The following is a 27524-nucleotide window of genomic DNA, read 5'->3' on the forward strand; positions in this document are numbered from 1 at the left end:
CTTCCCTCGAGGACACTGTCCCCCGCGCTCTTTCTGGTGCATCCCCTCCACTCCAGGGATTTGCTTCAAGGTCACCTTCTCAGTTAGACCTCCCCACCCCCACTCTGACATGCTGACCCCTTTACCTACTTTTTTCCAGAGCCATTTTAATCACCTTCTCACATACTGTGTCTGTGGCCTGTGCCCCGCCCCCTCTCCCCTTGCAGACCCAGACCGAGTAGGGCTGTATTGGGGGTGGGGGGTGCAGCAGGTGATTCCTGCCTCTCCAGAAACCATACCCTTTCCTCCAGTGAGGGCACCTTGCATCTTCCAGGGTGACCACATGCCCCACACCTGGCCAGTCAGTCCAGCTTATCCCAGTGATCAGCAGGCATCTGACCAAGTGGGACACACAGAAGTCAGTCCTGGGCTCTGGCTGAAATGTCTGGAGAGAAGTGCTCCTCTGCACCCCCCCAGGGCCGCCCAGTCCGCGGGGCAGAGCTGATAGCTGGCTCGGACAAATCCCACCAGCCCCACCCCCACGTCCATCTGTGCCCCAAGCCAAGGGACACCTAGTCTTTCTGGTTATAGGAGCCAACGGTTTCCTTAGTGGAAGCAGGTTTGCATCACTTGTGTCTGGTTTGGTCTCTGAGTGGTCCATAATCTTCCCTCTGGGAGGAGTGGAGGGACTGGTGCCCGAGCCAGGAGCCAGGCCCACCACAGGCCCCGGGTCTGCTCCCCTGGCTCCGTCCCGAGGTGACTGACACCCCCAGGAAGGTCTGGTGGCAGCGCGTGGCACTGTTCAGGGAAAGAAGGAAGAGCGAGCAGGGTCAGCACCCCAGGCTGAGGCTCCCGTCCACTCTGAATCCTTTCCTCCTCCCCACCCCTTCCAAAAAAGTGGGACTTAAAGGAGCTATAGACGGTACTCAAAGCCCAGTGAGAGCAGCAGGGGGGTGGGGGAAGCAGGTGCGGGGCCTCACTGTCTCCCGACCTTGGGCACAGCCCGTCTCCTTGGCTCCTCTTATCTGCAGTCCAGGGAGTTGCCGCTGACGCCCTCTTGGGCTCTGACACTTTATGACCCTGTGAAAGCACCCAGCTGGCCCCATGGGTAGTGGGGCCCGACCTGCAGGGTGCAGGAGTTGGGCCTCCCTGGGCACAGGCCTCCGGCCATGAGACTCTCTGGGCAGGGCCGTGTGCCAGTTGAACCCACCCCACGCCCAGCTGGAAGGGACCCTCTCATCTCTGCCCCGGCCTCATTGGGGCTGCCGTGCCAGGAGGCCCCTTGGGGACGGGCAACCCGCCCGAGGCCAGGCTGTTGGAGCCTAGAACAATACCGGCGGGGACAAGACTGCCCCCCACCTGGGACTGTCTTAAGTGACGGAGAAAAGGGTATGCTGGGCGGCCACGGGGAAGCAGCTGGGGAATGCATCCCTTCTGAACATTTCCCCCCAGCCAGGCCTCCCCAGCTCTGGCAGAGGGCAACACCCCGATCTGGGCAGGACACAGAGCCCACCACCTGTGCCCAGAGTGCCCAGGGCAGGGAAGGACTGCGGTGCCCGTCTATTTACCGTGGGGCAATGTGCTGCTATTCAAATGGGGGAATTAGTGATGAATGGGGGAAATTGTTCCTCCTTCTGTCCCGTCTCCAGAAGGAGACAAAAACCCCTTTTACCTCGGCAAACAATGCCCTTATGTGGGCGCCAGTGCCCCGCAGCCCGCACAAGCCCGGCTCTGTGCGAGCCGCCAATCGCCACACCGGGCTCTGGGGCCCCCCGGCCAGCGGCGCCCTCTCCCTGTGGGTGACCCATACCAGCTCCCACCGTGGCCTGGGCCAAGGTGGGAAGACACACCGTGCCGGGGGCCGGGCACACAGCCCAGGGCAGGCTCCTCCTGGGGCCAGCGGTGCCGCACCTCCTGTACTGGGGGCTGCCCTCGGCGGGGCAGCCCTGCCTGGCTGGGGAGGGGGCATCAGTAATTCACACATGAGAGCCCGACAGGCTAGACTTAGGGACGGAGGAGGGAGGGCAGAGTGCTGGAGCCGGGGGCCCTAGGGCCCCTGCTGTGGGCCGGGAAGTGGAGATACCAGGCCTGGGAGACAAGCTTCAGAAGAGCAGCCCTTCCTGCTTCTGGGCTGCGGGAGGCTCTGGGCTGCAGTCGGGCAGTGCACCGCACCGTACCGCACCGGGGCCGGGGCTCGCCTGCTCTGACAAAGGCCAGCGGCTCAGGCCCTGTTTACATGATGCATAGTTCCCAGGAGCACCAGGCTCCTGGCAGGCTACCCTGCTCTTCCTCCCGGAAGGAAGGGGGAGGGCCTCAGGGTCAAACGGGGGACACGGAGGAGCTGGAGGCAGCAGTACCCCCGGGATCCCACTCTTCCCACATGATGGGGCCACACTGGGTGCCCAGCTCATCGTCTGGTGTTCAGGACCCGGCTGCCCACCCTGCGGGGCCCTCCGCCCTCATGCTTCCTGTGGAGGGCTGGCCCCTGCTCCCCACCAGGCTCCTGGGGCCACCGGCCCAGGGACGCCAGCACCTCTACGCCACAGCCCCCAGCTTCCTGCCCTACCAAAGGCTGGTGGCCCCCTGAGCAGCACGGACACCCAGACCCCCGGGCGCTCAGAGCCGCGAGCAGAGACCACAAGTCACACACGGATCTCCTACTTCCTAGTGGCCACAGTTAAAAAGTGAAAAGAAACAGGAAGAATTTTAATAATCTATTTTATTTAACCCAATATATTCAAAATCTTATTTCAACAAGTGAACGATACTGTGCTCAAACGGAGCTATTTGACCTTCTTCTTCCTAGGAAGTCTCTGACACCCAGCGCGCCCCCGACACGCAGCACACCCCGTCCCAGAGCCTCTGCACCGGCTGTCCGCGGCCACAGCACCACAGTGCAGACCTAGGCTTTCCAGATTCTCCCCTAAAACTGAAACCCTTTCTCTCAGAGCAGGAACCCTGGATCCAACCCAAAGAGGAGTCTGGGTGCCGGGAGTCGGTGGCCAGCACCCCCCGGGCAGCAGGATGGATACTGAGTGGGTGTCAGAGGCTGGGCACACTCATTGTCCCTGACTCTGGGGGAACCAGAGGTTCCCTGAGGGAAGTCACTGCTGTCACACAGAGTGAGTGGCAGAGCCTGGATGGGCCCCTCATTCCCCAAAGCACCCACCCTCTTTCTTCTCTCGGCCTCCATTTGCCCATCTATGCTATGGGCTGGCCCCACCTCTACCACTGCCCTGTTTCCGACTGCTTCTCCCCCAACACACACTGGTCCAAACTCCCCCCCCACCCGCCCCGGGAAGAAATGCTCCCACTCTGGACAGGCTGGGTCTGTGTCTTCCCAGGCCCTACATCTCCCTGGCCCCACCCTCTAAGTCAAGCTCAGGCAGCGAGAAATCAATGTTAATTCAATGAACAAAGCTCTAGCCAAGATGCTCCCTGCACCCTCCCCTCCCCCCCAAAACAAATCATGTGTTCTGAGAGCAAACAGAGCCACTCCAGGCGACCGTGTGAATGATTCACGGGGCAGGGCCTGGGCCCCAGAGCCCATGTGTGCCCATGTGCTGTCTGTGGGCCCCGGCAGGTCCTACTCCAGCCCTCCCGGAAGCCAGCCCCAGGGCTGGTGCATCCCAGTCCTTAGGTCAGAATGATGACGCCAGCGTGGCTCCGGTCACTTCCTGGTTCCTGGGAAGGTTGTCCTTGGACAGGCCAGGGGTGGCAGTGTCTCTCCTGCATGTCCCCCCTGCCAACAGCCCTGGGCCTTCTCTCCAGCACAGTGGGGGTTGTGTCCGCAGAGGGTCAACAGGAAGCTGGGGGCTAATGACTCCTAGACTGCGGGGCGGGAGCAGCGGGAGGATTCCTACTTCCTCACCCAGCAGACCCAGGCACATCTTCCAGGTGGATGTGTGGTGGGGGGACGTGGGGGGGTCTCACTCTTCCCTTCTTAGCAGGTGAGCCTCACCTCAGGCTCTGGAGCCTGTCTTACTCTAATGTCCTCCCCCGGCATCTGGGGGCCCAAGACCCTAGCAGCCTGCACAAGGCCCGGCCTAAGCCAGGGAATAAAGGGATCTCTCGGTGCTATCTCCCAGCCTCTCCTATCCCTCAGTGGCCAGAGGCCAGGACAGCCTAGCATTGTCCGTACAGCCTGCAGCGCAGCTGATGATGGATACTTTCCTGTGACCCGGGACTGCCAGGGTGGCCCATGGCCAATAACCGGAAGGACTTGGGGCCCAGTTCTGTGCCTTGGGGGAGGGCAGGGCACAGGGAACATTCGGTGAAGTTGTCTGGAGCCTTGAATAGGAACAAATAGCTCTTGCTCTGGAGGGAGGGGGTATGACCTGTAGCCAGAGACCAAGGCCCAGACCCACCTTCCAGCCTCACCTTAGACAGGTAGGGTTGGAGGCGGGGGGAGGGGCAGGGTGAAGATCAACAGTATGGAAGAGAAAAAGCTCAGTATAAAAGCTCACTGCTGGGAAGGTCCCTTAGAAGCCATCCCTGGGAGGCCAAGGTTAAGGGGCCATAATCCTCCCCCTGGACAGGACGGTGAGCAGGGTGGGTACCCAACCTTGAACGTGGGGTCCACGGGGAGTCAGTTGCTGGCCCTGGAGCTCTAACCCCAGCCATGGGCCTGTGGGAGGGCAGGTGCCACCTACAAAGAACACTAAGAATCCAGGGCTCGGGGTAGTGCCGGTGACCGAGCCTGTGTGGCCTGGTCCCGGCTCCTCTGCACCCCCAGCCCCCTCGCATGAACAGCATCCCCCCTGCCACCCGCCAAGAACACGCCTGTGGCATCCTCGGCGGCCCACACAGCAGCTGGGACACAGGCGGCAAGCGGCTGCCCAGAAGCCTTTTCCCTGGACAGCAGAATGATCTCACAGTGGCCTGCTCAGCGGCCTGCCCGTGTGGAGGCCTGGGCTGCAGGCGGCCGGATCCAGAAGTGGGGTCCTGGCGCACATGGGTGGGGTGTGGGAAAGGAACTCACAAAAGGCCAGGACCCGTGGTGAGTACCTGCCCTCCCGTTCCAGCCCTCACCCAAGAAGCAAGACTGGGGCCCGGCCGGGGGGAGGGGGAGAACAGGAGCTGTTCTTCTGTTCTCTGGGGATACTGGTGTGATGTAAGGACCACCCAGGGGTCCCAGGGCAGAGGGGACCTAGAGGGACCTGAACAGAGAAAGACACAGGACTGGACTGAGTGGAGCTCAGGAAGGGTCGGGGAACAGGGAGCAGTGCGGAGGAGACCCCCCAGCCTGCGCATGCCAGCTGAGAGCAGGGAGCGGGCCCCGGTTGCCCAGTACCACTCTCGGCACCGGGCTGGCCACTGACGAGGAAACGCCCCAAGACCACGCATCGCGCCTCCCGGTCACAGGCGTGTGCGGAACCGGCCGTGTGGCAGGGGGAGCGATCCGCCCTAGGCCCCAGAGCAAGGAGTAAGGAGCAAGCTGAGGCAGGACTGAGTCTGGGGCCAGGGCAGCGTGGCCATGCCGGCCCACTTCCCCGGCACATGGCCCTGCGGGGACAGGGGAGGTGCTTGGGGAGAGGCACAGGCCGGTGAGGAAAAGAGGGACGGCCCCTGCCGCCCAGGCTGCCTTTCTGGCCAGCGGAGGGCCCTACCCAAGGCCACAAGAGCCAGCCGGCAGGAAGCCTTGGGCTTCTCACAAAGAACTCCCAAGGACCCCAGGCTCGATGGTCACAGTCACCAGGCTACAGTCAGCGGAGCCGGGAATCGGAGTGAACAACTCGCTGAAGACCATCTTGCGGGGCCCGGGCAGGGCAGGCCAGAACCAGCTCACATACCCCAGGCCTGCCTGCAGGGAGCCGTGTCCAGCCGGGACCTGGCCCACAGAGGTGACCCCACCTCACTCCATCCTCCTGGCTGCGGCCCTCTCTGCTCCAGCTCTCCTGTTTGGAGCTAGGAGTCAAAGGGAGCTTCTAGAGATGCAGAATGCAGGCAATCCCCAGCCCAGACATCCAGCGTCTTCTTCCCTGCCCATCCCGCACCGGACCGGCTCCCTGAGCTTCCCGGGCATGCCTTGGGCCCACTCTGCCTGCCTTCAACATCACAGCAAACACAGCCTGCCCAGGGGACTCCGCTGGCCCCCTGGCTCTGCCCCTGGCCACTGGAAGGCCATCTGTGGAGCACCTACTCCACGGTCGGGACTGGGGAGAGAGCCCAGAAGAGGACACTTGGGCAGGTGCAGGGCCTCGGCCCCAGGGAGGCCCCCTGTGGCTCCGATTGTGGTAATGAAAAAGAGGGACTTGCATGTCCTTCCCACAAATGACCCTAACGCCAGCTGCAGGGTCAGAGAGACCCTTGTGGTCGCTTGCAGTCTGGGCAAGGCACTTCCCCTTAGGAGAGGACATGTCCTTCCCTGTAGGAAAGGCTCGGTCAGAGCTCCAAGCACTCGGCTGGCTTGGGGATGGGGATTCCAGCCACTGGGATGACTGGGCATCTTTAAAAAGCGCCACATCACCGACAGGAGAGGCAAATGACATTAGGAGGAAAAAGGGGGTTGCAACACGACACGATCTCCCTGCCTTTTTTTTTTTTTTTTAAAGAAAACAAGACTTTTATTATATCCACAGAAAAGACTGAGAAAAAGATGCCCCAGATATTGGTCATTTTGATTTTTTTTTTTTGCTCCTTTTTTTCCTAAATTTTCTACACTAAATCTAACACTTGTGAAACCAGGGGAAACAGAAAATACATTTCTCCAGAGGCACACCTGCCCTCAGGCAGCTTCAAGCCCACCCGGATCCTGGGTCTTTGCCCCTATCCCTCTCTGTCCCAAAGGCAGAACAGGGCTTATCAGCCTTCGCATGACAAAACCGATTAAGAGCCCCAAGAGAACCAAAGGCCCCTCATGGCCTGGTAATCGGCACAGGAGGAGAGGCAGGAAGGGCTGGCACCCGGCACTGGAGGGAGGGAAGGGGGAAGTGGGGGGTGGTCCCAAAGGCCTGGAGGAGTGGTCTCATCTCAGAGGCACAAACCAGAGGCTGTGAAAGGAAGGCCCCAGGACAGCCCAGGGATCCGGCCCAGCCAACCCCACCCCCAAGGCCCTGCAGGAAGACGACAGTGCAGGAAGAGGGAAGCGGGACCCTCTGCTCTCCCCTGGCGCTGGCTTCCTGTCTGCCGGGGAGGTGAGTAATGTCCGCTCCCCACCCCCTCGCATCCCTTCTGGAGGCCAGGCCTCACATTTTCCGTTCAGGAAGGGGCAGAACAAGAGGCCAGTGGAGCACATCAAGGGGAAATCAAGGAGTGGGCCCTCGGCTGGCTCTGCCAGCAGCAGCCCCAGAGCCGGGCCTAGCCCCGCAGGTAAAGTCCAGGACACCTGCTGGCTCACCGCACAGGCGCTTTTCTATTCACTCATTCATTCAACAGACACTTCCCCCCACCTGCTCTGTGCCAGGCTCTGTGCTGGGCGCTGGGGTCCTAGCTTCCAGGGAGCTGTGCTCTCGTGGAGAGGTGGACATCACACAGATAATCCCAAAGACCGGGTATAATCGCAGACAGACCTACCATCTGGTCCCAAGTCAATGCTAGACTACAGTGTCTCTGGACAAAGTCCCAACAGTTGGCTTCTCCCAGGCATTCTCTCTCTGCCCCCAGAAGGCAGCCCCAGGGCCAAGTATTTTTCTAGGCACTGAAGATGTGCACAGAGTTCCGCTTGGACTCAAAGCCCAAAGCCTCAGATAGGTAGGGCTGAGCAGCAGGTCTGGAAAATGTCTGGCCCCACATGGGCAAGAATCAGCAAGAAAAGCCTGGTGCTCTGAGTGCATGAGGGAGACCCCTGTGGCTCCCAGGGGGCCCTGCCGGTCTCTGGGGAACTACATGGCCGACACCTACCAAGGCGGAAAGAGGAAGGCCGCCCCGGCGCCACCTCCTGAGTTTGGTCCGATCACCCCCATTGGCTTCATCTCCCACATCTTGGAGGACAAGAGTGATGTGCGCCCCCCGCGGCAGCTACAGCCCCCAGGGAGGAAGCCCCGTGCGTGGGGTTCTCCCCAGCCCCAGGCCTGCTGCTATGATGCTGGGGGGCCGTGAATGGCACCCTCATGAGAGACCCGTGGTGTGGAGGCTTGCCAGACGTGGGGGAGGAGGCACAGCTGCGTGGGGCTTAGGGCAGGACACTCCCACTCCAGGGGAGCCAGAGACAAGCCCCCCCGGGGTGGGGGGCGGTGGGGAGGAGCGGGGGCACCAATTCATTTCTGGTCCCTGCCAGACTTCATCTGCATTTGTCACAGTTTGAAAACTGGGGGGTGGGGGGGCCGCCGGGGAGGAGGAAGAGGAGGAGAGCCAGAAGAAGGATGGAGAAAGAGGAGGGCCCCAACACATCTGCCAACAGGTGTGAGTCATGTACAAACCACCTGCCTTCCTGAGATGCTTCTGGGCCAGAGGGGGTTACTCCCTGGCACAGCCCTGGGGGCCCCCACACTTTCTCGCTAAGGGAAAAGAGACCCAGGTACTCAGACTGGGGATGTCTTTAGGAACAAAGAACCCAACTTGTCCCCAACAAAGGGTGGACCTATGTCCCCTCTGGATGGTACACAGGGGGGCAGGTCTGGATAAATGTTTCTTTCTCCATTCAGGCAACAACGGTCAGTGGGCCCCTGTAGTGTGCCAAGCATGCAGCTGAAGTCACTGGGGACAGAGCAGAGAGCAAGACTGACATGGGCTGTGCCTTGCAGAACTCACAATGGGGGCTTCAGACCTCATCTTTCCAATTTGCCAGTTCCGCAGAGGACTGATGGCCAGAGACCACACAGCAAGCCGCCCCAGAGCACTGCTGGTTGGGTTCGGAGTACACGGTCAACCTGAGCCCCTGCCAGGCCTGCCCCCACCCCAGCCCATCATTAACAACAGGGGGACATGAGAACACTCTGCAGTCTGGCGGTCTCCCGTCAACTCAGTGATGGGAGCCGGATCTCGGCCTGTGTCCACAGCGTGAGGAGCTGATTATATGCCTCCCTGGGGCCTGGAGGGTGGGACGAAGACTCTGGGCCAGCTCTGGACCCAGCCAAAACCCTGCAGGAACCCACTGCGCTGGAGAAACACCGCAGTCACCTACAGCTCTAGAACCAGAAGGGGCAGCAGAGACCAGGCTGGACAGCTGGGCCTTCTCAAGCCCTGTGACCCCCTGTGCCGGGTTTAGGTCCGCCTCTGGCCTGCCCATCAGTCCACAGCCTCCAGACACAGACTCTGATTAAATAATTAAATTGATGGTATCACAGTCAACACCAACCTCCCTGTCTCTAGCTCTGGCTGCCCGCCCTGATAAACACCCTGGTCCTGAAGGCAGGCCAGCCTGCCTCAGCCCTGGGACCAGCAGGGGGACATGCAGGACCACGCCCAGGCGGACCCCGGTCTGAAGCTCCCATGGAACTGGCCACAGGATGCGCTGCCCACTCCCACCACCCCCACCCCCAGCTCCGCAGTCTCACGGCTTCTCTCCACTTCATCTTCCCGATCAACCAAGCCCCAGACAGCTGGGAAACTGATGCTGAGGAAGCCGTGACCCCCACAGAAGCACTCCCTTCTGCTACCTGATCCTGGTAGACCAGGAGACCACCACCCACCACCACCCAAAGTGCCAAATCTCCCTGGGAAGTGTCTCCAACAGAGATCAGACTCCCAAAAGGTGGTTTTGAGCAACAATAACTTAAGAACTTTTTAAAAGAATGAGTTGAAGAAATATGGCCCCCATTCAGTCCTATTACTCAGGTTTTTAAAAAAATGTTCTGGATCCTTCTTGGGAAGGTCTAACCCTATGCCCTTGGCTGAGCTCTGCAGGCTTGGCTCTTGGTGTGGCCTTCGCTCAGCTCAGATGAGGAAGGAGGTCAGCTGCCGGGCACTTTGCAGCCCTGAGCCCCCAGCAGCATGTGGCTGCCTCCACCCGTGGGAATAATGGGAGGTGGTATTGGTCTGGGACGCTCTGGTGGGGAGGCTCACAGCACGAGGGGGTCGTGCTGACCTCACGAGGTGTCAGGGCACAAAAGTCTTTTCTTTCCCAGCAGCCTTGTACCCCAGTCCTGGCAAAACCACCCTCTGGGCTCCCCAGCCCCTGGCCCAGCTTCCCCAGCTGCCTCCAGGCTCCGTCTCCTCCCAGACAAAGCCGGATTCAGGCCTGCGAGGGCAGGAGGGAGGCAGGCGCGGGTTCTGCCATGGAGACGAACTTTGACCCAAACTGCAAGGCTCCTACCCCTTATTTACTCTTTAAGGCTAACCCGTTTCCCAGAGTTAACATTACACCCCTTTTTAACACTGCACTTCCCTCCGGCATTCCAGGCCCCAACCTTTGACCCCTCCTAATTGCAGACTCTACACCCCACATCTCTGAGGCTCAGCCCTGGGCTCATCCCCCACCCCCATCACCTCCCTGGAAACCAGACGGAGCCCCACCACAGACGCTGACCACGGGTGCCACCCCACGCCCATGACTGCCTATAACTGACAGAAGGCGTTGGTCCCCGCAGAGCCCTGGCCCCCTGGGGGCTCTACAGAGGCCCTCCAGAATGGACCCCCCTGGGATCTGAGTTCTGAGCCCAACTCTCCCTATCCCAAGGAGAAAGCGTCTGTTCTGAGAGAGGCCAGAGGAGTTTGCCTGGCCAGTTCTGGAGGGCAGGGGGGCCAGAGCTTGGGGAAGCTCCTCAGCCAGGCCACTTCCTATCCTAAGAGGCTGGGAACACACAGTGGACAAGTGCATTGCCTGCTGGCTTACAGGTGACAGGCACGGAACCTGTCCTACAGCCTCACATCTTCCTTTCACTGCTGGGCGGCTGGACTCTTCCGGGTCCCTGGCTAATGACCTTCCCAGCCCCGAACTGGGGTAACATCCACATCCGACATCCGTATTCCACCAGCCTGCGAGCATCAGGATACACAGACAGGACACCTGCCGGGCTGCGGGCCCCCAAGAGCTCTATCCTGATCCCTTCAGGAGGACTTGCTCCCCTGGCACCAGGGGCTGGGGCACTGGCGGAGATACCAGGACACCAAGGGCAGCTGGAAGCCACCCCTAGAGCCCCCAGCCCAGATTCCACTACCCTAGATTCTAGGCCTCCGGGTCCCAGGTGCGGCCCCTTCCCCCACCGGCCACCAAGGGACACTCACCATCCTCTTGGCTGTGGAGGTTCTGAGGGCTCCGCATCCTCTCGTCCTGGCTGGGACTCAGGCTGGAGGCCAGGTGTGGGTCAGCTGACATCCATGTGGAGTCGTTCATATCAAAATCTTCACTGCTCACAGAAGTTTCATCCTGATCGGGGACAAAGAAGGCGGATGTGCAACAGGCCCGGGCCTGATGCAGCCCCAGAGCAGCCCCAGAGCAGCAATCTGGCTGAGCCCTGTGGGCTGTGGGCTTTGGAAATGCCCAAAGGCCACAGGGAGCCCCCAAACCTTGCAGTAGGGCTGGGTGGCTCCCTTTACCCCCCATGGAAGTGGTTTGGGCTCTGGTTCCTGTTGGAAGCCAGGGCTGAGGGCCGGCGCTGTCTGTAATTGAAGACAATTATGAGGTCTTGCATCCTGTGAGGGCGGATAGCAGGGCCTGGCTCTTACCCTTGTGAGCCAAGGTTGAGACAAGCGCTGTACACAAGGGCCACCGCTCCCCACTGGCGGCCCACAGCCGGGAGAAGAGAGCTCACTGTACGCAGGGCCCGGCGGCCAGAAGGCGAGGCAGGACCAGCTCGCACTGCCGAGGCCAGGCCGATCGCCCCCACTAGGACTCCCGTTCCCGGGGAGCGTGCATGGAATTCCTTTCTCCCACTCCCCCAACCCAGAGGACATTTCTGTCTTCCTCCTTCCTAACCTTTGCTGTGCTTCAAAGATATGCTCTTGGGCAGCTTCCAGGGCTGAAAAGGCCAGGCCCAGAAGTGCAGAGAAGGAAGGGGGTGGGGCAGGCGAGGAGGGTTCGAATCAGACCGCAAAGGGGGTTTGGCTCAAGGACCTGGGGGGCCGCCAGGGCCTTCCAAACAGCCGGAGGGCTTGCTGGAGAGGACCACGCCTGCCTCCTCTCCCCTGGCTGGCTTCAGTGAGCCCCTGGCCAGTCATCTGGGAACCCCCAGGGCGGGGCCCCTGCGATCCAGCAATCCAGCCCTCCGGCGGGAAGGGACCCCACCTCCTACTTGGCCCAGCCTCTTTCAGGAGCTTCGAGCAACTGTGTTTGGGAGTTGGCTGTAAATCGCAAGAAAGATGACCCAGCAGCTCCCACACCCCGAGCTAGCTTTGCCCCCTCCCCTCTCCCCTCTAGCAAAATACAATGGCATTTGTGGGCCCCCAGCAAGGACCTCTGGCAGAGCCCCCCTAGTTCCTCCTCCAAAAAAAGCCTCCCCTCCAGGGCCCCCTCACAGACAACTCTTTTATAACGAGCAAACACACTTTGGTTGGAACTTTTCTTCGGAGGCTGTCCCTGAGGCAGACACATCTGTTCTCCAAGTGCGAGGGAACCAGCGTGGATTAGCCTCCGCCCCTCCCCCGCCACGCTGGGCTGGCAGGGAGTTTCCTGGAATTTACAGCTTCTGTGCAGCAGCCAGTGTGCCCTCGGTGGCTAGACCTGGTTCTCGTGGCTGGACCTGGTCCTCGCGACTGGACCTGGGGCACGTGAGCCGGGCCACCACGCTGGCTCTGCCCAGCTCAGGGGTCCCCACGAGGCCTACCTGGAGCCTCAGGGGACAGAGGCCATGTGTCCTCTTGTGCCCTCTCCCCCTCCTGCCCACACCCACACTTATACTCGGCCTGCCTTCCCCAGGCTGCCCTGCTCCCTACACATAAACACAACCGCCCTGGGGTTCCTGGGGTGAAAACACACTCACTCGTGTTCGCTCAGACCCTGTTCTACACCCGGAGGGACACACGTGTTCTGCACAAAGGGACAACAAAACTTTCCCCTGTACTCCCAGGATGGACCCTAAGAGTGAGGGGGAGGCTGGCAGGAGAGAGCACCCTGGGAGGTACAGAGGCCACCCAGGCTCTGGGAGCCAGGAACAGGGCATCCTTGCTTGGGCACCTTGCTCCTTCCTGGCTGCCCAGGGCACACCGCGCTCAGGGTCAGCGCTGAGGGAGGGAGGCCCTCTCCTGGCTCTGGGGTGTTGCTGAAGCACTCAGGATCTAAAAGACTGAATCCATTAGCACCGGAAGCCCCACTGAGTCAAGGCGCTTTCTGCCTTCAGTCCACAGGAATTTACTGAGCACTTACTATGAGCCCAGCACTTGCTAGGTGCTGGGTAGGACAGAATCCTGGCCCTCGCTGCCCAGCAGGAGAGGGGATGACAATCAGCAGAAAAACACATCAGCCCTGTGGGGAGGAGGGACCAGAGCAGGACAAAGCAGAGGCACTGGGAGAGGGGCCCGTGGCTGGGGAGGGCCTTGCTGCTTAGGAAACACCTGAGCGGAAGCCCATGGGAAGTGAGGAAGGTTGCCCTGGAGGGGGAGGGTTCTATACAGGGAGACTTCTGGGCACCAGCACGTGCCGGTGGGGAAGTGGGGGGTCTGAGGAGCAGCCTGGAGGCCACTGTGGCCAGGGGCTAGGCTGGGGGCAGTGGAGCCTCATGGGAGGGTCCCCAGCCCATCACCCCGGGTGGGGCTGTCTGCAGCCCAGAGAAAGGCTTGTGGACAGTTCCACCAAACATCATGTCCTCACGGAGGAGCAGGGAAGAGGCAGAACGGCTGGGTGCAGTGCTCCCGGTGCCCGCGCTCTGCCCACACTCAGCCAAGTGAAAACAGTCACAGACGCCAAGTTCGTCAGGTGCCAAGTGCTCCCCTTGGCCCCTCCTCTCATCTCCCCTGCAGGCCCACCAGGTAGGTGTACTTATCAGCCCCATCACACGGGCGAGAAACTGAGGCTCTGAGGGATTAAGGCACTTGCCCAAGGTCACAAGCTTACAAACTGCGCAGCCAGAGGTGTTCAAACCTGAAGGCCCAGACACCTTCCTTCCGGCCGCCCAGGCTCCGCCCCCCTGTCCCCCTCAGCTGGAGTACCGCCCTCCTGTGGCACTCCACAACCCAAGTTCTGAACACACACCTGTCTCCCCCACCAGCTCCGGCTGCGGCCTCAGCTTTCATTCTCACAGCATGGAGGCGCCCGACCCCCCTCCCGACAGCTGCGCCGTGTCAACCCACGGTGGGGCTCTGCCCTATCTGTCCCTGGATGATCTCAAGTCCTTCCAGGGGTGGGGAGGAGGCTGGAGGTTTCCCAGACCCCCCCATGCAGCCTGTGAGACGCGGTGGAGTGGCGGAGACACCTGGCATGGTGCTGGTGTGGAAGGAGGACGTGGCCCGAGTTTGACAAGTGGGGACCCGGTCCCACGGCACACAGCTCCTGAGCGGAGACCAGAGGAACAGCCAGGCAGGGTCTCCCTGCTGTGCCTGTCTCCACCCCTGCACTGCCGCCACACTGCAGAGCCTGGGGTTTCTCCTCCTGTGGCCAGCCACCAAGATGACCCCCTCCACCCTTCCCTGCCCGGAGAAGTCTAATTGGGAAGAGGTGAGCTGCATTTCCCACTGACTTCCCAATCACCCGATAATGAAGAACACCAAGGTCCACACACAAGGGCCTTTGGGACAAGGGTTTTAGGAGAATTCCTCACAACTGCTCCGTAACAAACCAACCAACCAACCAAAAACTAAACTAAATAAAACAAAACAGAACCAAACGGCGGGCACCCACGTCAGGCCTGCCCCTTGGAGACCTGTCCCGGCCGCATAAGGGCCCCATGGCGAGTGGAAGAGTAGGGCTCCGGAGGCTGGCGGTCTGTGCCCAGAGCCCACCCCACAGTACTGCCACACCTCTGCCCTCCGACCGAGAGAGCCAGGCTCCTGAGCGACACAGTGTCTCAGGGTGAGAACCAAAGCACACTCAAGGGAGATGAAGCTGTATTTACACACACTCCCTCAATGAGGCTGCACACATTTAGTGAGCATCTACTATGTGCTCATGTTGTGCTGGGGACAAAGATGACTGAGGTTCCTTCCCTCTAGGACCTTGTTACCTAGAGAGAGACACCAGCGAAAACCTGTGACCTGCTGGTAAGGGCCGAGAGACGGGGCTGTGCACGCTTTCCCCAGTTACCCACGGACTCTCAAGCAGGTCCCAGAGAGTGCCCCCCCGCCTGGGACTCTGCTCCATGAACCCTGACTTGGAAGGCGGAGGTTCTAGTCCACATTTTGACATTACTGCTATGGCCATTTTTTCCAAGAAATCAAGTGTGGTCAACCCGACTTACCAGCAGAAAAAGAGCAAAGTCCCGGCCGAACTTACACAGCGGCCACAACTGGACTTTCGGGGTGGTCTTGGAAGAGAAGCATGCCCAGACCCCTCTGCCAGCGGCCTGCGACAGCACAGCCCACAGCTGCGGAGGGCAGACGGAAACCTCACCCACTCCCACGGAGCCAGGGCTTGGGGAACGGGCTAATTACACAGGCAATTACCAGCACTCACAGCGGCGAGCCCATCAGTGGCTGCGCAGCACGGGTAGGGGGAGACGCTAGAGTCTGGGCGGGAAGCTGCGGGAAGCAGCCAGCACAGGCTTGCGAGTGGTGGGGTCTCAGGCCCTGACCTAGGGTGCTCTCCTTGCTCAGCCAGAGGTCCCGAGTCAGGCACCTCTTGCTTTGGCCTCCTGGACACTCAAGGGAACTTGGTCTACTCATTTCTGCCTTTCCATTCGCAAACTTCAGTAACATTATCATTAGAAAATTAGAGTATATCTGATCCCCTATTTCTGGGCCCTCTCTCCCCAGTGACCAGGCAGTCGCTCCTCTTACCTCTGCCCTCAGACACCTTGAAGCCTACAGCCTTGCCACCTGTTGATAAAAGTCCCTCATTCAGCCCCCAAAGGGCCTGAGCCATTGTGGGTCTCAAGGTGACAGCAACAACTGGCTTCCTGAAAAGGGAACTCCAGAATGTGTGCGGAGCAGGCGGGCAGCACCCAGCCAGCTGCTGGGACACACCCCAGTCTGGGAGCCCTGACTCTGGGCAGAAGGAGAGGAACCGACCGAACCCTCCCTGCTCTTATCTGCAGTCCAAAATTCATGGGCAGGTTCAGTTTCTCTCCACCCAGGTTCTGCGGCCCTTCCTTCTCTGCAGGCAAACCAGCACCAACCACTGCCCAGCCTAGGAGGAGGAGAAAATGGGAGAGCAGAGGGAAAATGGTGGAAACGCGCCTGTATCCATGGCGGGTAACTAGGAGCAGGTGCTATCAGTAACCTGATTATTTTACAACTGGGGTCAATTTCTTGGGAACTAGGTTCCTGGTGCCTCTGAAGCTGAGCCATTTGCATCCTCCAGAACAGGGATCCTGGGGCGTGCCTCACACAACATTTTCCAGGCCTTTCCTCTGAGCTGTAATTCTATCTCTACCACTTGCTTTGGCGGGGGTGGGGGGGAGGATTTGCTGAGAATTTCGTGCAATTCTAACCCCTAAGCCCTGACCAGGAGCCCTGGGTGTGTATTTCAGGGAAGGGGTGGGAGGGAGGGCAGGGATGTGCTGGAGGTGTTTCTGGGCCAGGCAGGAGACCCCTCTGTCTCACCCCTGCAGTCTGTTTGATGAGACGCTGAAGCTCTTGCCAGAAAGATCACCAGGCTGGGACAGTTGCCCCGGCACTAGCTCTACCCCAAGTAGGCGGGCACCAAGATGTAGAAAGTGAGCACCTCCTTCTGGAACACCTGCAGGCTCCTTCCAGGCCCTGGAAATTCTTCAGTACAAGGCAATTCCTCCCCCTGTCTCCATGTCAGCAAGCATTACACACACACAGCCTGAGCGTGCCAAGAAGGTACTGAACCGCATTTGACCCCAACTTAACCACTTCGGCTCATCAGATGGCTTATTAATGGAAGACGAAAAACCCCCAGGATTGAAAGCAACAAGGGCTCAAATCCCCGTAGTGAAAGGATTGCACAAATGAAATCTTAGGGTGGTCTGAGCAGTAGCTCCCGGGAGCTGTGGGGTCGTCCCGAGGCAGCAGCTTCTTGCTACACTCCAAGCCCACCTGACCACCAGAGGAGGCGTTCAGCCTCTCAGGGACACTCCCTGCACAATTCCACTCCTTCCTGCTAACAGACCTCCTCTGCTCACCAGTCCTAAGTCATACAGGCCCTTCTGGGAAATGCGGAGAGGGGAGGGCTGAGACAGCCAATCACCTACCACCTTCTAGGTGTTCTCAATCACACACATAGGGTCTGTCAGAAACACACGTATCTGTGGGGATGCTCTGTTGTCCTTGCTGTCAGGAACGCCTGAATGCTGGGAGTGAGCATTTTCAACACCTTCCTACTAGTGTATCGAGTGTAAAATGGGCTTTTGTTTCCTAGGCAAAGGCAACTGGCTGTTTTCCCAGCACTCCGCACCAAGAGGGCCTCACTGACACCCCAGGCCCTGGCATTAACAGGGGTCTCTTTAAGAGGGTGGCTGGAGAGATGAGCTACAGCAGACGGGGTTGTCCCAGCCAAAAGGAGGGCTGGAGAGGAACCACTCTGAGCTAATCCCCTGCAGGAGTTTCCTTCCAAGAAAAGGACCCAGACAAGACAAAAAAGTTCTTGAGCAACTCGGGGTGGCCCGGCTCCACAGGGGCCAAGGGTGGCTGAGGCCACAGAAGTTCCCCCAGATCCACCTCCCTAGCTGGGAGGAAAGCTTCCGGGGGGTGCTGTGCTCCTGCTGTTCTGCAGGAAAGTGCTGAACGGGGTCGTGTCACCCAGCCAGGGTCCAGTGGGTGTGGGAGGAGGTGCTGTCTTAAAACCTACTCTATAAAACAAGGCCAGCTTGAGCTGGGATTAGACAAGAGCTTGATATTATTTAAAGACACATTTAGGCCCTAATGGTTTTCCAATGAAGGGGTAATTTACTATGTAAGGACTAAACTGCCACTGGGGCCTGGGCCATCCACGGGACCCGCAGACCAAACTACAGCCCAGAAGCAGGGGGCAAGATGGCACCCCAGTCCCATCACACAGTCGCTTCTCCCCAGAGGAGCTGTGATAGCCCCACACACTTCTCCCCACAACCCCTACCTGGTAGGCTGGGGGCCCCAGGCTGGGGTTTCCAGCTGATTCTGGGATAAGTAGGGCTTTATCTCAAGGGAGAATCTATTTCAAGCCACAATCCTTCTCAGAAAGAGGAGGAAATCACAGAGTCCAAACACCATTTCAGGTGAAATCAGGAGGTTATTAATCTCCCCTCAGAGCAGACAGAAAGAAAAATCAATGTTTTAGAGGGGGGAAAAAAGGTTCCATTTGAATTAATGGGTTTGTGGCTTCTCCATTGATCTGCGCCTCTTCACACTTTCTTTTTGTGCTTTTGTGCTCTTGGGGAGGGGGAAGGGAGAAGGGAATAGGGAGGAGGGGGGTGGGCCTCCTGGTAAGGAAAAGGACGGTCTAACCTTAACCTTTCTCCAGGAATAATGCTAATTAGCCAGGCTTAATGAGAACTTCCCCCAGGAAGCGTGGCCCAGTAGGGGCGGCCGGACTCTGGCAAACGCCGCTCCAGGTGTGTGTGTGTGGGGGGGGGGGGTCACTTCTGAACTCTAGCAGCTGGAATAAAAAATGTGGACTGCACACCCCCACCCTGCCCCACGAGAAAGTGTCCGGTCCGGGAGGGCTAGGTGGAGGAGGCTGGAGAGCGGAGAGCGGCAGGCGGAGGTGCAAATCCAACTTAACCCGGACGCGCGCCCTCACTCGGGACAGCTGCCCCCGCCCCCACGCGTCCACTTCATTAAGGAATGCCCCCTCGCCAGGGGCCGTCGCCGCCCCCGGCTTCTGCTCCCGTGGTACACCTGAGAACGGCAGCCGGTCCCCTCCGGGGAGGGACAGGGGCCTGCAGAAGTGGGCTCAACTCTGCAAACCCCGTCTCAACTCTCCGCGCCGAGGCAGGGAGCCCCTCCCAGCCACTCAACGCTTCCCGTCCTCAGATCCCCAAACACAGTCCACTTCCCTTCTCGAGGCGGCCGCGGTGGCGGCAACCCGAGCCCGGCCCCCACCCCGCCGCGGGCGAACGCCTTCCTCCCCGGGACGCGGTGCCCAGCCCGCTGCAAACAGTGTGGCCGCCGCACAATACCGCGGCGCGGCGCACACAATCACCGCCCCCCAGGACCGGCGGCGCGCACCGCCGGGTAGTGGGGTGCGCCCAGCTGCCCCCGGCACTCGCGGCCAGGCACACCTCTCGGGCACCCCACGGCCCCCAGAGTGCACCTCCTCTGCCGGTGCCCCCCCCCACGCAGCCGCCGCCGCCGCCGCTCGGTCACACTCACCCGCCCCCCGCCCCAGCCCACTCCGCCCAGGGCGCAGCCGCTTCCCTGCGCCCCCCTCCTCAGCCCCAGCGCAGGAAGCTTCCCCCCCGGTCCCCCTCCCCAGAACCCCCCAGCCCCCCCACCCCCTAACCGCAGCTCAACGGCCGGCTGCAGGAGGGGGGCGGCGACCGGGGGCCCGGAAACGGCTCGATCGCGGGGATCCGGGCCGGACTCCGTACCTGGGCGGGAGGCGAGGCGGAGACGGGCGGTCAGGCTCGGCGAGTGAGCGGGGCGGGCGGCAGTGACAGCCCCACAGCTCCAGCTGCTGCTGCTGCTGCTGCCGCCGCGGCCGCCGGGGGAGAGGGGCTGGCACCGCCGCGGCGCGTCACTGCCCGGCCCGGGGGCGGGGGTGGCCAGGGGGAGGGCCCAGGCGAGCGGCGGCGGCAGCGGCGGCGGCGCCGCGGCCGGGAGGGAGGAAGGGGGGGGCACCGGGCACGGGGAGGCGGGGGACGGGGGGAGGGACCGGGCACGGGGCGGGGGCCTGGGGGGGAGGGGAGCGCAGGGAGGGCGCACGCTGGGGGAGTAGGAGGAGCAGCAGGAGGAGGAGGTGGAGGGGCTGACGAGCGGGAGGAGTGGGCACAGGGGGGAGGGGGAGAGAGAGGAAAAGGAGGCACCCTGAGAGAGGAGAAAGGAGGGAGAGGCCGGGAGGCGGGGAGAGGGGAGAGGAGGTGGAAGGAGGGGGTGCTGGGCCAGGTAGTGGGGGAGGGATGAGGGCGCACTGGACGCGCTGCAGGGCGCTCCGGGGGGAGAGCGCTCTTAAGGGGGAAGCGCTTCGAGGAAGCTTCTTGCCCGGGGCTGAGCCCTGAAAAGGAGGCGGTGGGGTCTGTGCCTGCCCCTCGCTCCCCGGAGGCCGCAGTCTACGGGTCGGAGGGTGGGGGTTGGGGGGGCACCCGGCCCGTCAGCTCTCCGCGTTCAGGCCGGGAGAGGAGAGACTTGGCCCAAAGAAAGTGACTCAGGCACCATTAGGAACTCTCTGCGCCCTGGGGCCTTCGGGCAGCCCTGGACCCCCTCGCGTCTCCTGGTTCCCCGGGGACGCGGGTCCTCGCTGGGCGGGGCTGCTGGGTCCCCGGGCGGTCTCCGCGAGACCCTAGTCTGGAAAAGCCAGGCACGTGGCCGGCTCTATGCCGGCCCCCCACCCCCATCTCAGGGCCCCCCTTTTCTTGATCAAGTTCAAGCTCGGTCCCCTCCGCGCGCTGCCCACCCGCTGCCCCCTCCTCTCCCCTCCCCCTTCCTATATACCGTACCGTCTCGCCTCTTTACTCTTCCTTTGTCTCTTTCCCACCACTTAGTTTACACCCTCCCGAGCTCCCCTTCTTCCTCCCCGGCTGGCGCCTGAGTCTCCGGGATGCGTTCACCTGTCCGACCCAAACATTTCAGCTATCTCGAGCGTTCGCCGCGGACTCTCTCTGCTCCCTCCCCACCCCCCCACCCCCCCACCCCCCACTCCTCCGGCCGGTCATTGTGCTCCTCCAGACCACCGGGTACCGGCTCCCTACGGCGCGCTAGCTCCAGTTGTAAAGTAATAGGATAACATCAAGAATGCTGCTCCATCCCAGACCTGGGCGCTTACTGTCCGCGGAGACACTGCATCACAGGAGAGGGAAAACCCATGCGGATCTGAATCGCCCTTCTCCTGCACGCAGACAGACCTCGTCCGCCTGGGGTGCAGGGGAAGACCGCGTGGGGCGCCGCGGGGTGGGGATGGGGGTGGGGGGTGGGGGACCCTGAACCTGCAAGCAACCTCAGACTCAGGCTACAATATAACTCGTTTGTCCCCAAATAGCACAATTAGACCCCAGCAGAGAAGATGGGTCAAGGGCAGATGTCCCCCTCCTCAGATTCACAACCTCTGTCACAAATAACAGATCAGCCTTCTGAAAAAGCCTGTGCTTTAACAGGGATGAGGAGCTGCCCTCGTGGAATTCTGTGAGGAAATGGTCAAAAACCAAACCAAAACAAAACACCAACAACGATCCCACCTCCTGGTACCTCTAGTCGCATCCGAAAAAGAAGGGCAATTTCTCCTGACTTTACGCTACAACTCATCCACAGTGGAACCAGCAAAGAAAAAAAAAAAAGAGGGAGAGAGAGAGCCATCACGATTGTTTGCAATTTTGAAACAGACTGCCTTTAACCCTCCAACTTTTTTTCTCTAAAAGCCTTTTTCTTTCTTTCACTGAAAGCTTTGCATTGTGAACAATCCGAGGTAAACAAGGCTCCCTCTACAGGTGGGAGTTGGAAGTACACCACCACAGGTTCAGAGCTCAGTGTTCGCCCATTAGAAAAATAAAAAGATGGCAACACATCAAATTAAACGCACGCAGAACAGACTTCCTTCCACACATGCTAAAGGTTTTTCTGTCAATATAGAACTTACACTCCCTTTTTAAAAGGGGCTCTAAGCACGTTATTCATTAGCACCTTTTATCTATGAAATTGAATGTGTTTTCAAACCAAGGCACCCTTCCCAGTTTTCTCTAATAGATCTTTACTTATCGTCCTCTGTGGTGGGGGACGGTTTGGAGGCTTTGCACATGTCTATATCCATACATGTTGGTGCCCAATAATAATTTTTAGGATTTTAATTAGTGGCCGTGACTCTTCAGTTCATCCAGGGAGAGGTGGGCGTTTCCAACGTGGGAAATGCCCTTCCTCACTCTGAAAATGAAATCATTTAGGCCCCCCGGATTTCCCATCGCTTCCCACCACATTTCTCAAGACCTTTGACTTCTCCTGGCCTGAGTCACTATCTCACAGCCGTGGTGGACATCTGGGTTTGAAATATAAAGCCAAATCCAACTAAGTTCAAAGGTGGAATTGAACCCAGATAACCCACCTCTTCTCTGACTAATAAGAGAAAGCCAGTACCGCCTGGGAAAGCAGAGCAGTGATTTTCTCTAGGCATGAAATGTGAACTCATTTACCATCCCTGAGATAAAACAGCCTCAGCCCCACTCAGCCCACAGAAAGCAATTGGGAGCCCTAGAGAAACTTGGCTGTTTAGCAGCACTGAAAATTAGGTGAGTTTTCTTGCGTGCTGAAGCTGCAGAAAGCTCCCAGCCCCTCAGTCCTGCAGGAGCTGCCACTCCTCGAGTAACCTTGTGCCCGTTGCTTTCAGTGTCCTTGTGGCTTTGGACAACTCCCTCGATCCTTAAAGTGGCCACAGCACGGGTCCCAACAAGGAAAAGCATGACCTAGTTTCTTGGCCACTAATTCTCCCAATGATGGGTCCCTTCTTTCAGCCCCAGTCTGGTGGGAGACGAGGGCAGAGAAGGCTGCTCCCATCTGCTTAAGAGGACAGTACTGTCCTCGTGTCCCCTTCATGTCAGACTCTTCAAACAGTGGGTGTTTTTGTAAATGGACAATTGGCAGGGTATTTGCTCTGTAGAGCGCTGTAGGCAGCAAAGCTCTCCAAGCAGACTCCTATGTGAAATATAGGAGTCTCCACAAGTGGAGATCTGGCCAAGGGAACCAGGGGCTTGCTATTAGGAATAGCAGGATCTTAGTCTGATCAGAGGATACTGTTCAAGCATCTCAAAGTATTTAAAAACCCATTGATGGGGCTCCTGGGTGGCTCAGTGGGTTAAAGCCTCTGTCTTCAGCTCAGGTCATGATCCCAGGGTCCTGGGATCAAGCCCCACGTCGGACTCTCTGCTCAGCAGGGAGACTGCTTCCCTCTCTCTATCTCTCCCTGCCTCTCTGCCTACTTGTGATCTCTCTGTCAAATAAATAAATAAAATCTTAAAAAAAAAGAAACCCATTGACCCCTATAAATTAATTACTAATGACAGAAGGGAACATATACCTGCACAATGGGGAGACCCGCAGACACCCTCCAACCACGTGATCAAATTCAGTTGCCCCCAAAGTAGGGTCACCTGACATAATGCGCTCACGTCCCGATGAGATGCAGTCACCTCCCACATTGTGTTCTCCCTGCAAATGCTCAACCTGAATCTGATCATGAAGAGACAACCAGACAAGAAATCCAGAAAAAGAGACTCTCCACAACACAACAGTCCTGACTTCAAAAGATTCACTGTTATTAACTCAGCTGTTCTAAATCACGAGACTAAAGAGAAATACCAACTAGATGCAAAGTTCGAATCTTGGTTGGATCCTGGAAACAAGGGGTGTGGTGGGGATGGGGTGGAGAGGCTCAGGAAGAGGGGGGTGGAATGGAGACAGGGGTTGAGGGTGGAGACAGGGGTGGGCTCTGGGCTGAGTGGTCAGGGAAGGTCCCTCTCAGGAGTAAGTGTGGCTGAAGTTGACAACTGCATGAAGACCTGGGTGGGGGGCGGGGAGGGGTGTGCAGGTTTCCAGGCAGAGGGAAGAGCTGGTGCTAAGACCCTGAGGTGGGAAGGGACTTGGCATGTTTGAGGAACAGAAAGGTGACCAGTGTGGCCAGGGTGAGATGGGCCAGGGTTGGGGCAGTGAGAGCGTATTTGGGGGTGGGAGGTGAGAGGCTATTCAGTGGAGGTGGGGAGGTGTGAGACGGTATTCACGACCAAGCACGCAGGGCCATATGCCTGACTGTAAGGTGTGTGGATTTTATTCCAAGAGTGAGGAAACAATGCAATCCGAATTGTGTTTTTAGACCAGAGGAGATGAGATTACAAGGAAGCAAGAGTGGCAGCACGGACAGCAGTGGGGAGGTCGGATAGGTTCCAGCCACATGGGACCAGTTCAAATTCTGACTCTGACACTAGAAAAATGACTACCCTTAAATCTCTCGGAGCCTCCGTTTCCTGATCTGTAAAGTAGAGAATAAGATAGTGTGCTTAATGTAGTATATGACACTAAAAGTTCCCCTTTCAGGGGAACCTGGGTGGCTCAGTGGGTTAAGCATCCAACCCTTAATTCCAGTTCAGGTCATGATCTCGGGGTGTGAGGTCAAGCCCCAAGTCAGGCTCTGTGCTGAGCACTGAGTTGTCTTGAAATTCTCTCTCTCCCTGCACCCCCCACCCCTTTGCTTGCATGCATGGGATCTCTCTCTCTTTCAATCTCAAAAACGTTAAAAGGTTCCCCCTTTGAAGCTAGACACTGTGATGGCCAGCCTCTAAGGTAGCTCCCCACCTCCCGGCATCACAGCCCTATCCCCTGTCACAATGAATAGGGCTGTGGAAGCCATGAAATACCGTGGAAATGAGAGTATGTGACTTCGGAGGTCAGGTCATAAAATGCAGCTTGATCTCCTCCCCGGGGGAGTACCTGGTAAATGGCAGCTTTTATCATCATTATCAAGATTCTGGATTTTCACAGCAGTGGACCACCCCCTCCACAAACCCTGCCCCAGTTCTCTCAGCCTCCAGCAATGTGCGGCAGTTCCCATTTCATGACAGGCTTGTCAGTGCTTAGTATTAGCAAGCTCTTTTGTCTTTGCCCATCTAATCGGTAAAAAATGGTATCTCTTATTTTCCTTTGACTCTCTTCATATGGGAGTGTGAGTGTTATAATTATGTGTGCCATGTGTATATTGATCACTTGCATTTGTTCGAACAACCTGTTCATATTCTTTGCCCATTTCTCTATTTGAGTTGATGGACTTTTTTTTTTTATGAAGGAAATCTAATCTTTTGTCATATATTTTTGCAAATATGTTGTCCTTTTGTTGCCTTTTTATTTTATTTATGATGGGATTTTTTTTTTTTTTTTTTTTTTGGCCATATGGAAGTTTTACATTTTTAGACCCTCAACTTTTTTTCTGTTAGGGCTGAAGCATTTCAGGTCAAAACAAAGATTTTATTCCACTCATAGATTATAAAAGTAATTCATCCATATTTTCTTGTAGAGCATTTATAGCTTCATTATACTTAAATCTTTTTTTTTAAAGTAAGCTCTCTGCCCATTTATTTCCGTATAAGTGGTGAGGTAAAGACCGAGTTTGTATTTATTTTATTTTATTTTTAAGATTTTATTTATTTACTTGAGAAAGAGAGAGTGATTGAGAGAAGTGGGAGGAGGGGCAGAGGGAGAAGCAGAATCCCTGTCAAGCAGGAAGCCTGACATGGGACTCGATCCCACGACCGTGGGATCATGACCTGACCCAACAGCAGACGCTTAATTGATTGAGCCACCCAGGTGCCCTAGTTTGTATTTTTTTTAAAATGGTTATCTGAGTTGTCCTAGTACCATCTTTTCTTTTCAATGATTTATTTATTTAATGTTTTAAAAAGATTTTATTTATTTATTTGACAGGGAGAGAGAGTGAGCACAAACAATGGGAGCTGCAGGGACAGAGGGGGAAGCCAGCTCCCCGCTGAGCAGGAAGTCCAATGTGGAGCTCAATCCCAGGACCCTGAGATCCAGACCTGGGCCAAAGGCAGAGGCTTAACCGACTGAGCCACCGGGTGCCCCTTATCTATTTATTAGAGAGCACAAGCGAGTGGGGGCAGGGGCAGAGGGAGACACTCTTTCAAGCAGACTCCCCACTAGGTGTGGAGCCCCACAAGGCCTTAATCCCACAACCCCAAGATCACAACCTGAGGGGAAACCAAGAGTCCAACAGTCGACTGACTGAGCCACCTAAGTGACCCCTCCATACCATCTTTTAAATAATTCATCTTTATCCACAGATTAGAAATGTCAAATTATGCTGATTGCCCATTATTTTTAGAATCGTCTATTCTATTTTATTGATCTATTCCCATCCTAATATTATAGCTCTGGAATATATTTTAATACTTGGTAGAGCTAGCACTCACCTCTACCCTCCATGAACTGTCAAGTTAAAGCCAGGCCATAGCAGAGGTGCTCTAGGTGCAGACAATTGCAGAGAAAGGGCTTAGCGTAGGGGGTTCCTGGAAGAGGTGACATCTACTCTGAACCAAGGAAGGCAGGAGAAATGTGACAGGTGGCAAATAGGGAGGGCCTCTCAGCAGGAAAGAGGAGCGCGATGGAAGCACCACGGGCTTCACACATGCCTGAATTCAAAATACTTAATCTGTGGGTCAGGTAGTACCTGCCTTAACCATTTATTCCTCATGTTTGCTGATCTTTACACAGCTGGCGGCAATCTCATTGTCAGTGTGACACCTTTGCTGAGACCTAGGAGAAACTGTCCGAGACTGCCTCCTCATTCCTTCTCTATTTAGATAGATTTCCCATTACAGATATGACTAAAAGAGCCTGACTTGTTGAAATGCACTTTCCTAACAACCACAATAGGTAAAAATTACAATTTCATCAATCTCCTTTTCAGTGATGTGTTGCTTCAAAGTATCATCAGTTCGTCTGTTCATTTCACTCTCCTACTCCAAAGCCTTCAGTGGCTTCCAGCTGCTGGCAGAATCGAGTTGCGGCTCTTTGGCCTGGTGTTTGAGGCCTTTCACAGCCCTGCTGGCCTGATATCCTTCCGTTCCAAACCGTGACCTCTGCTTCAGACAGACTCACTCTCTTTGGTTGCCCCAATCACCCATGTGTGGCCCCCTCCATTCCTTGGACTATGCATGCTTTTGGGCACATGTTCTTTCCACAAATATGTCTAGATCCTTTACCCCATGCCAGATGCCATGGACCCAGCAATGAACAATACAGATACAGGTCTGCCAGCAGGAGAGAGAGAGAGAAATTAAATAAATGATCACATGGTTTCTGGTCACAGGATGTACGTTCAGTTTGTACTTGACAGTTGTGGGACCTGCTGGGAAGAAAGGGCCTAGCACTTGAGAGGGACATGGTGGATCCCAGAGAGCTGCATGGAAGAGGTGACATTCAAGGTGGGCGTTGCAGAAGGCATGGGTGTTTGCTCAGTAGAAAGATGCTTTCAGTCATCAAAAAGGCACCCTCCACCCCTGCCAAATCTGGACCCCTCCAAACCCAGAGCACCAATCTCTCAGACCACTGGGCTGGCTCCTGTGGCAGGTCGCAGCTACTCTGTTCCCTCCTTGGCTTGTGTACTTTCCGTTTCCTGCATTCTAGCTCATTTCCCCGACACGAGTGTGGACTCTTGGGGCTGGGACAGGCTCTGCGGCCGCAGAGTCCCTGGCAGCGTTGCACATACGGTAAGAACTCATCACTGCGTCACTCGGGACCCTGTCCGGCCCTTCGCCCAGCACAGCATTGAGTTCTGCAACGGAGCTCTGGATTAAGCACACTGTGGGTGACACAGGCCACACTTTGCCATTCCCACAGAGCACGCACCTCACCTCTTCTCTTTTCCTTTTTTCCTAGTGTCTTTGGAGAGGCTCAGCCAAAAAGCCAAGGCCAGTCCACAACCTAACACTTGCACTCCCAGATATGCACATCACCAAACAAGTACAGGGGAGTCCTAAAGCACACGT

General features: G+C 57.7%; 1 protein-coding gene across 6 annotated transcripts in view; it reads right to left on the reverse strand.

The window, feature by feature from the left end:
* The window catches only part of NOL4L (nucleolar protein 4 like), a 130689-nt gene that overhangs the window by 16710 nt on the left and 86455 nt on the right, over positions 1 to 27524 (reverse strand). For 2 of the 6 annotated variants that reach the window (XM_045084062.1, XM_004746647.3), the window contains exon 5: positions 11086 to 11227. In XM_045084062.1, the coding sequence (XP_044939997.1) occupies positions 11086 to 11227 (142 nt within the window). Of the gene's footprint in view, positions 1 to 11085; positions 11228 to 11526; positions 11688 to 11776; positions 11981 to 15726; positions 15749 to 19421; positions 19588 to 27524 lie in introns of those variants that run through there. The other 4 variants (XM_045084063.1, XM_045084064.1, XM_004746650.3 and 1 more) reach the window with 4 other exon arrangements.

This window comes from Mustela putorius, unplaced genomic scaffold, assembly GCF_011764305.1.
Source record: "Mustela putorius furo isolate JIRA1106 unplaced genomic scaffold, ASM1176430v1.1 tig00000743_pilon_pilon_pilon, whole genome shotgun sequence".
Classification (NCBI taxonomy): Eukaryota; Metazoa; Chordata; class Mammalia; order Carnivora; family Mustelidae; genus Mustela; species Mustela putorius.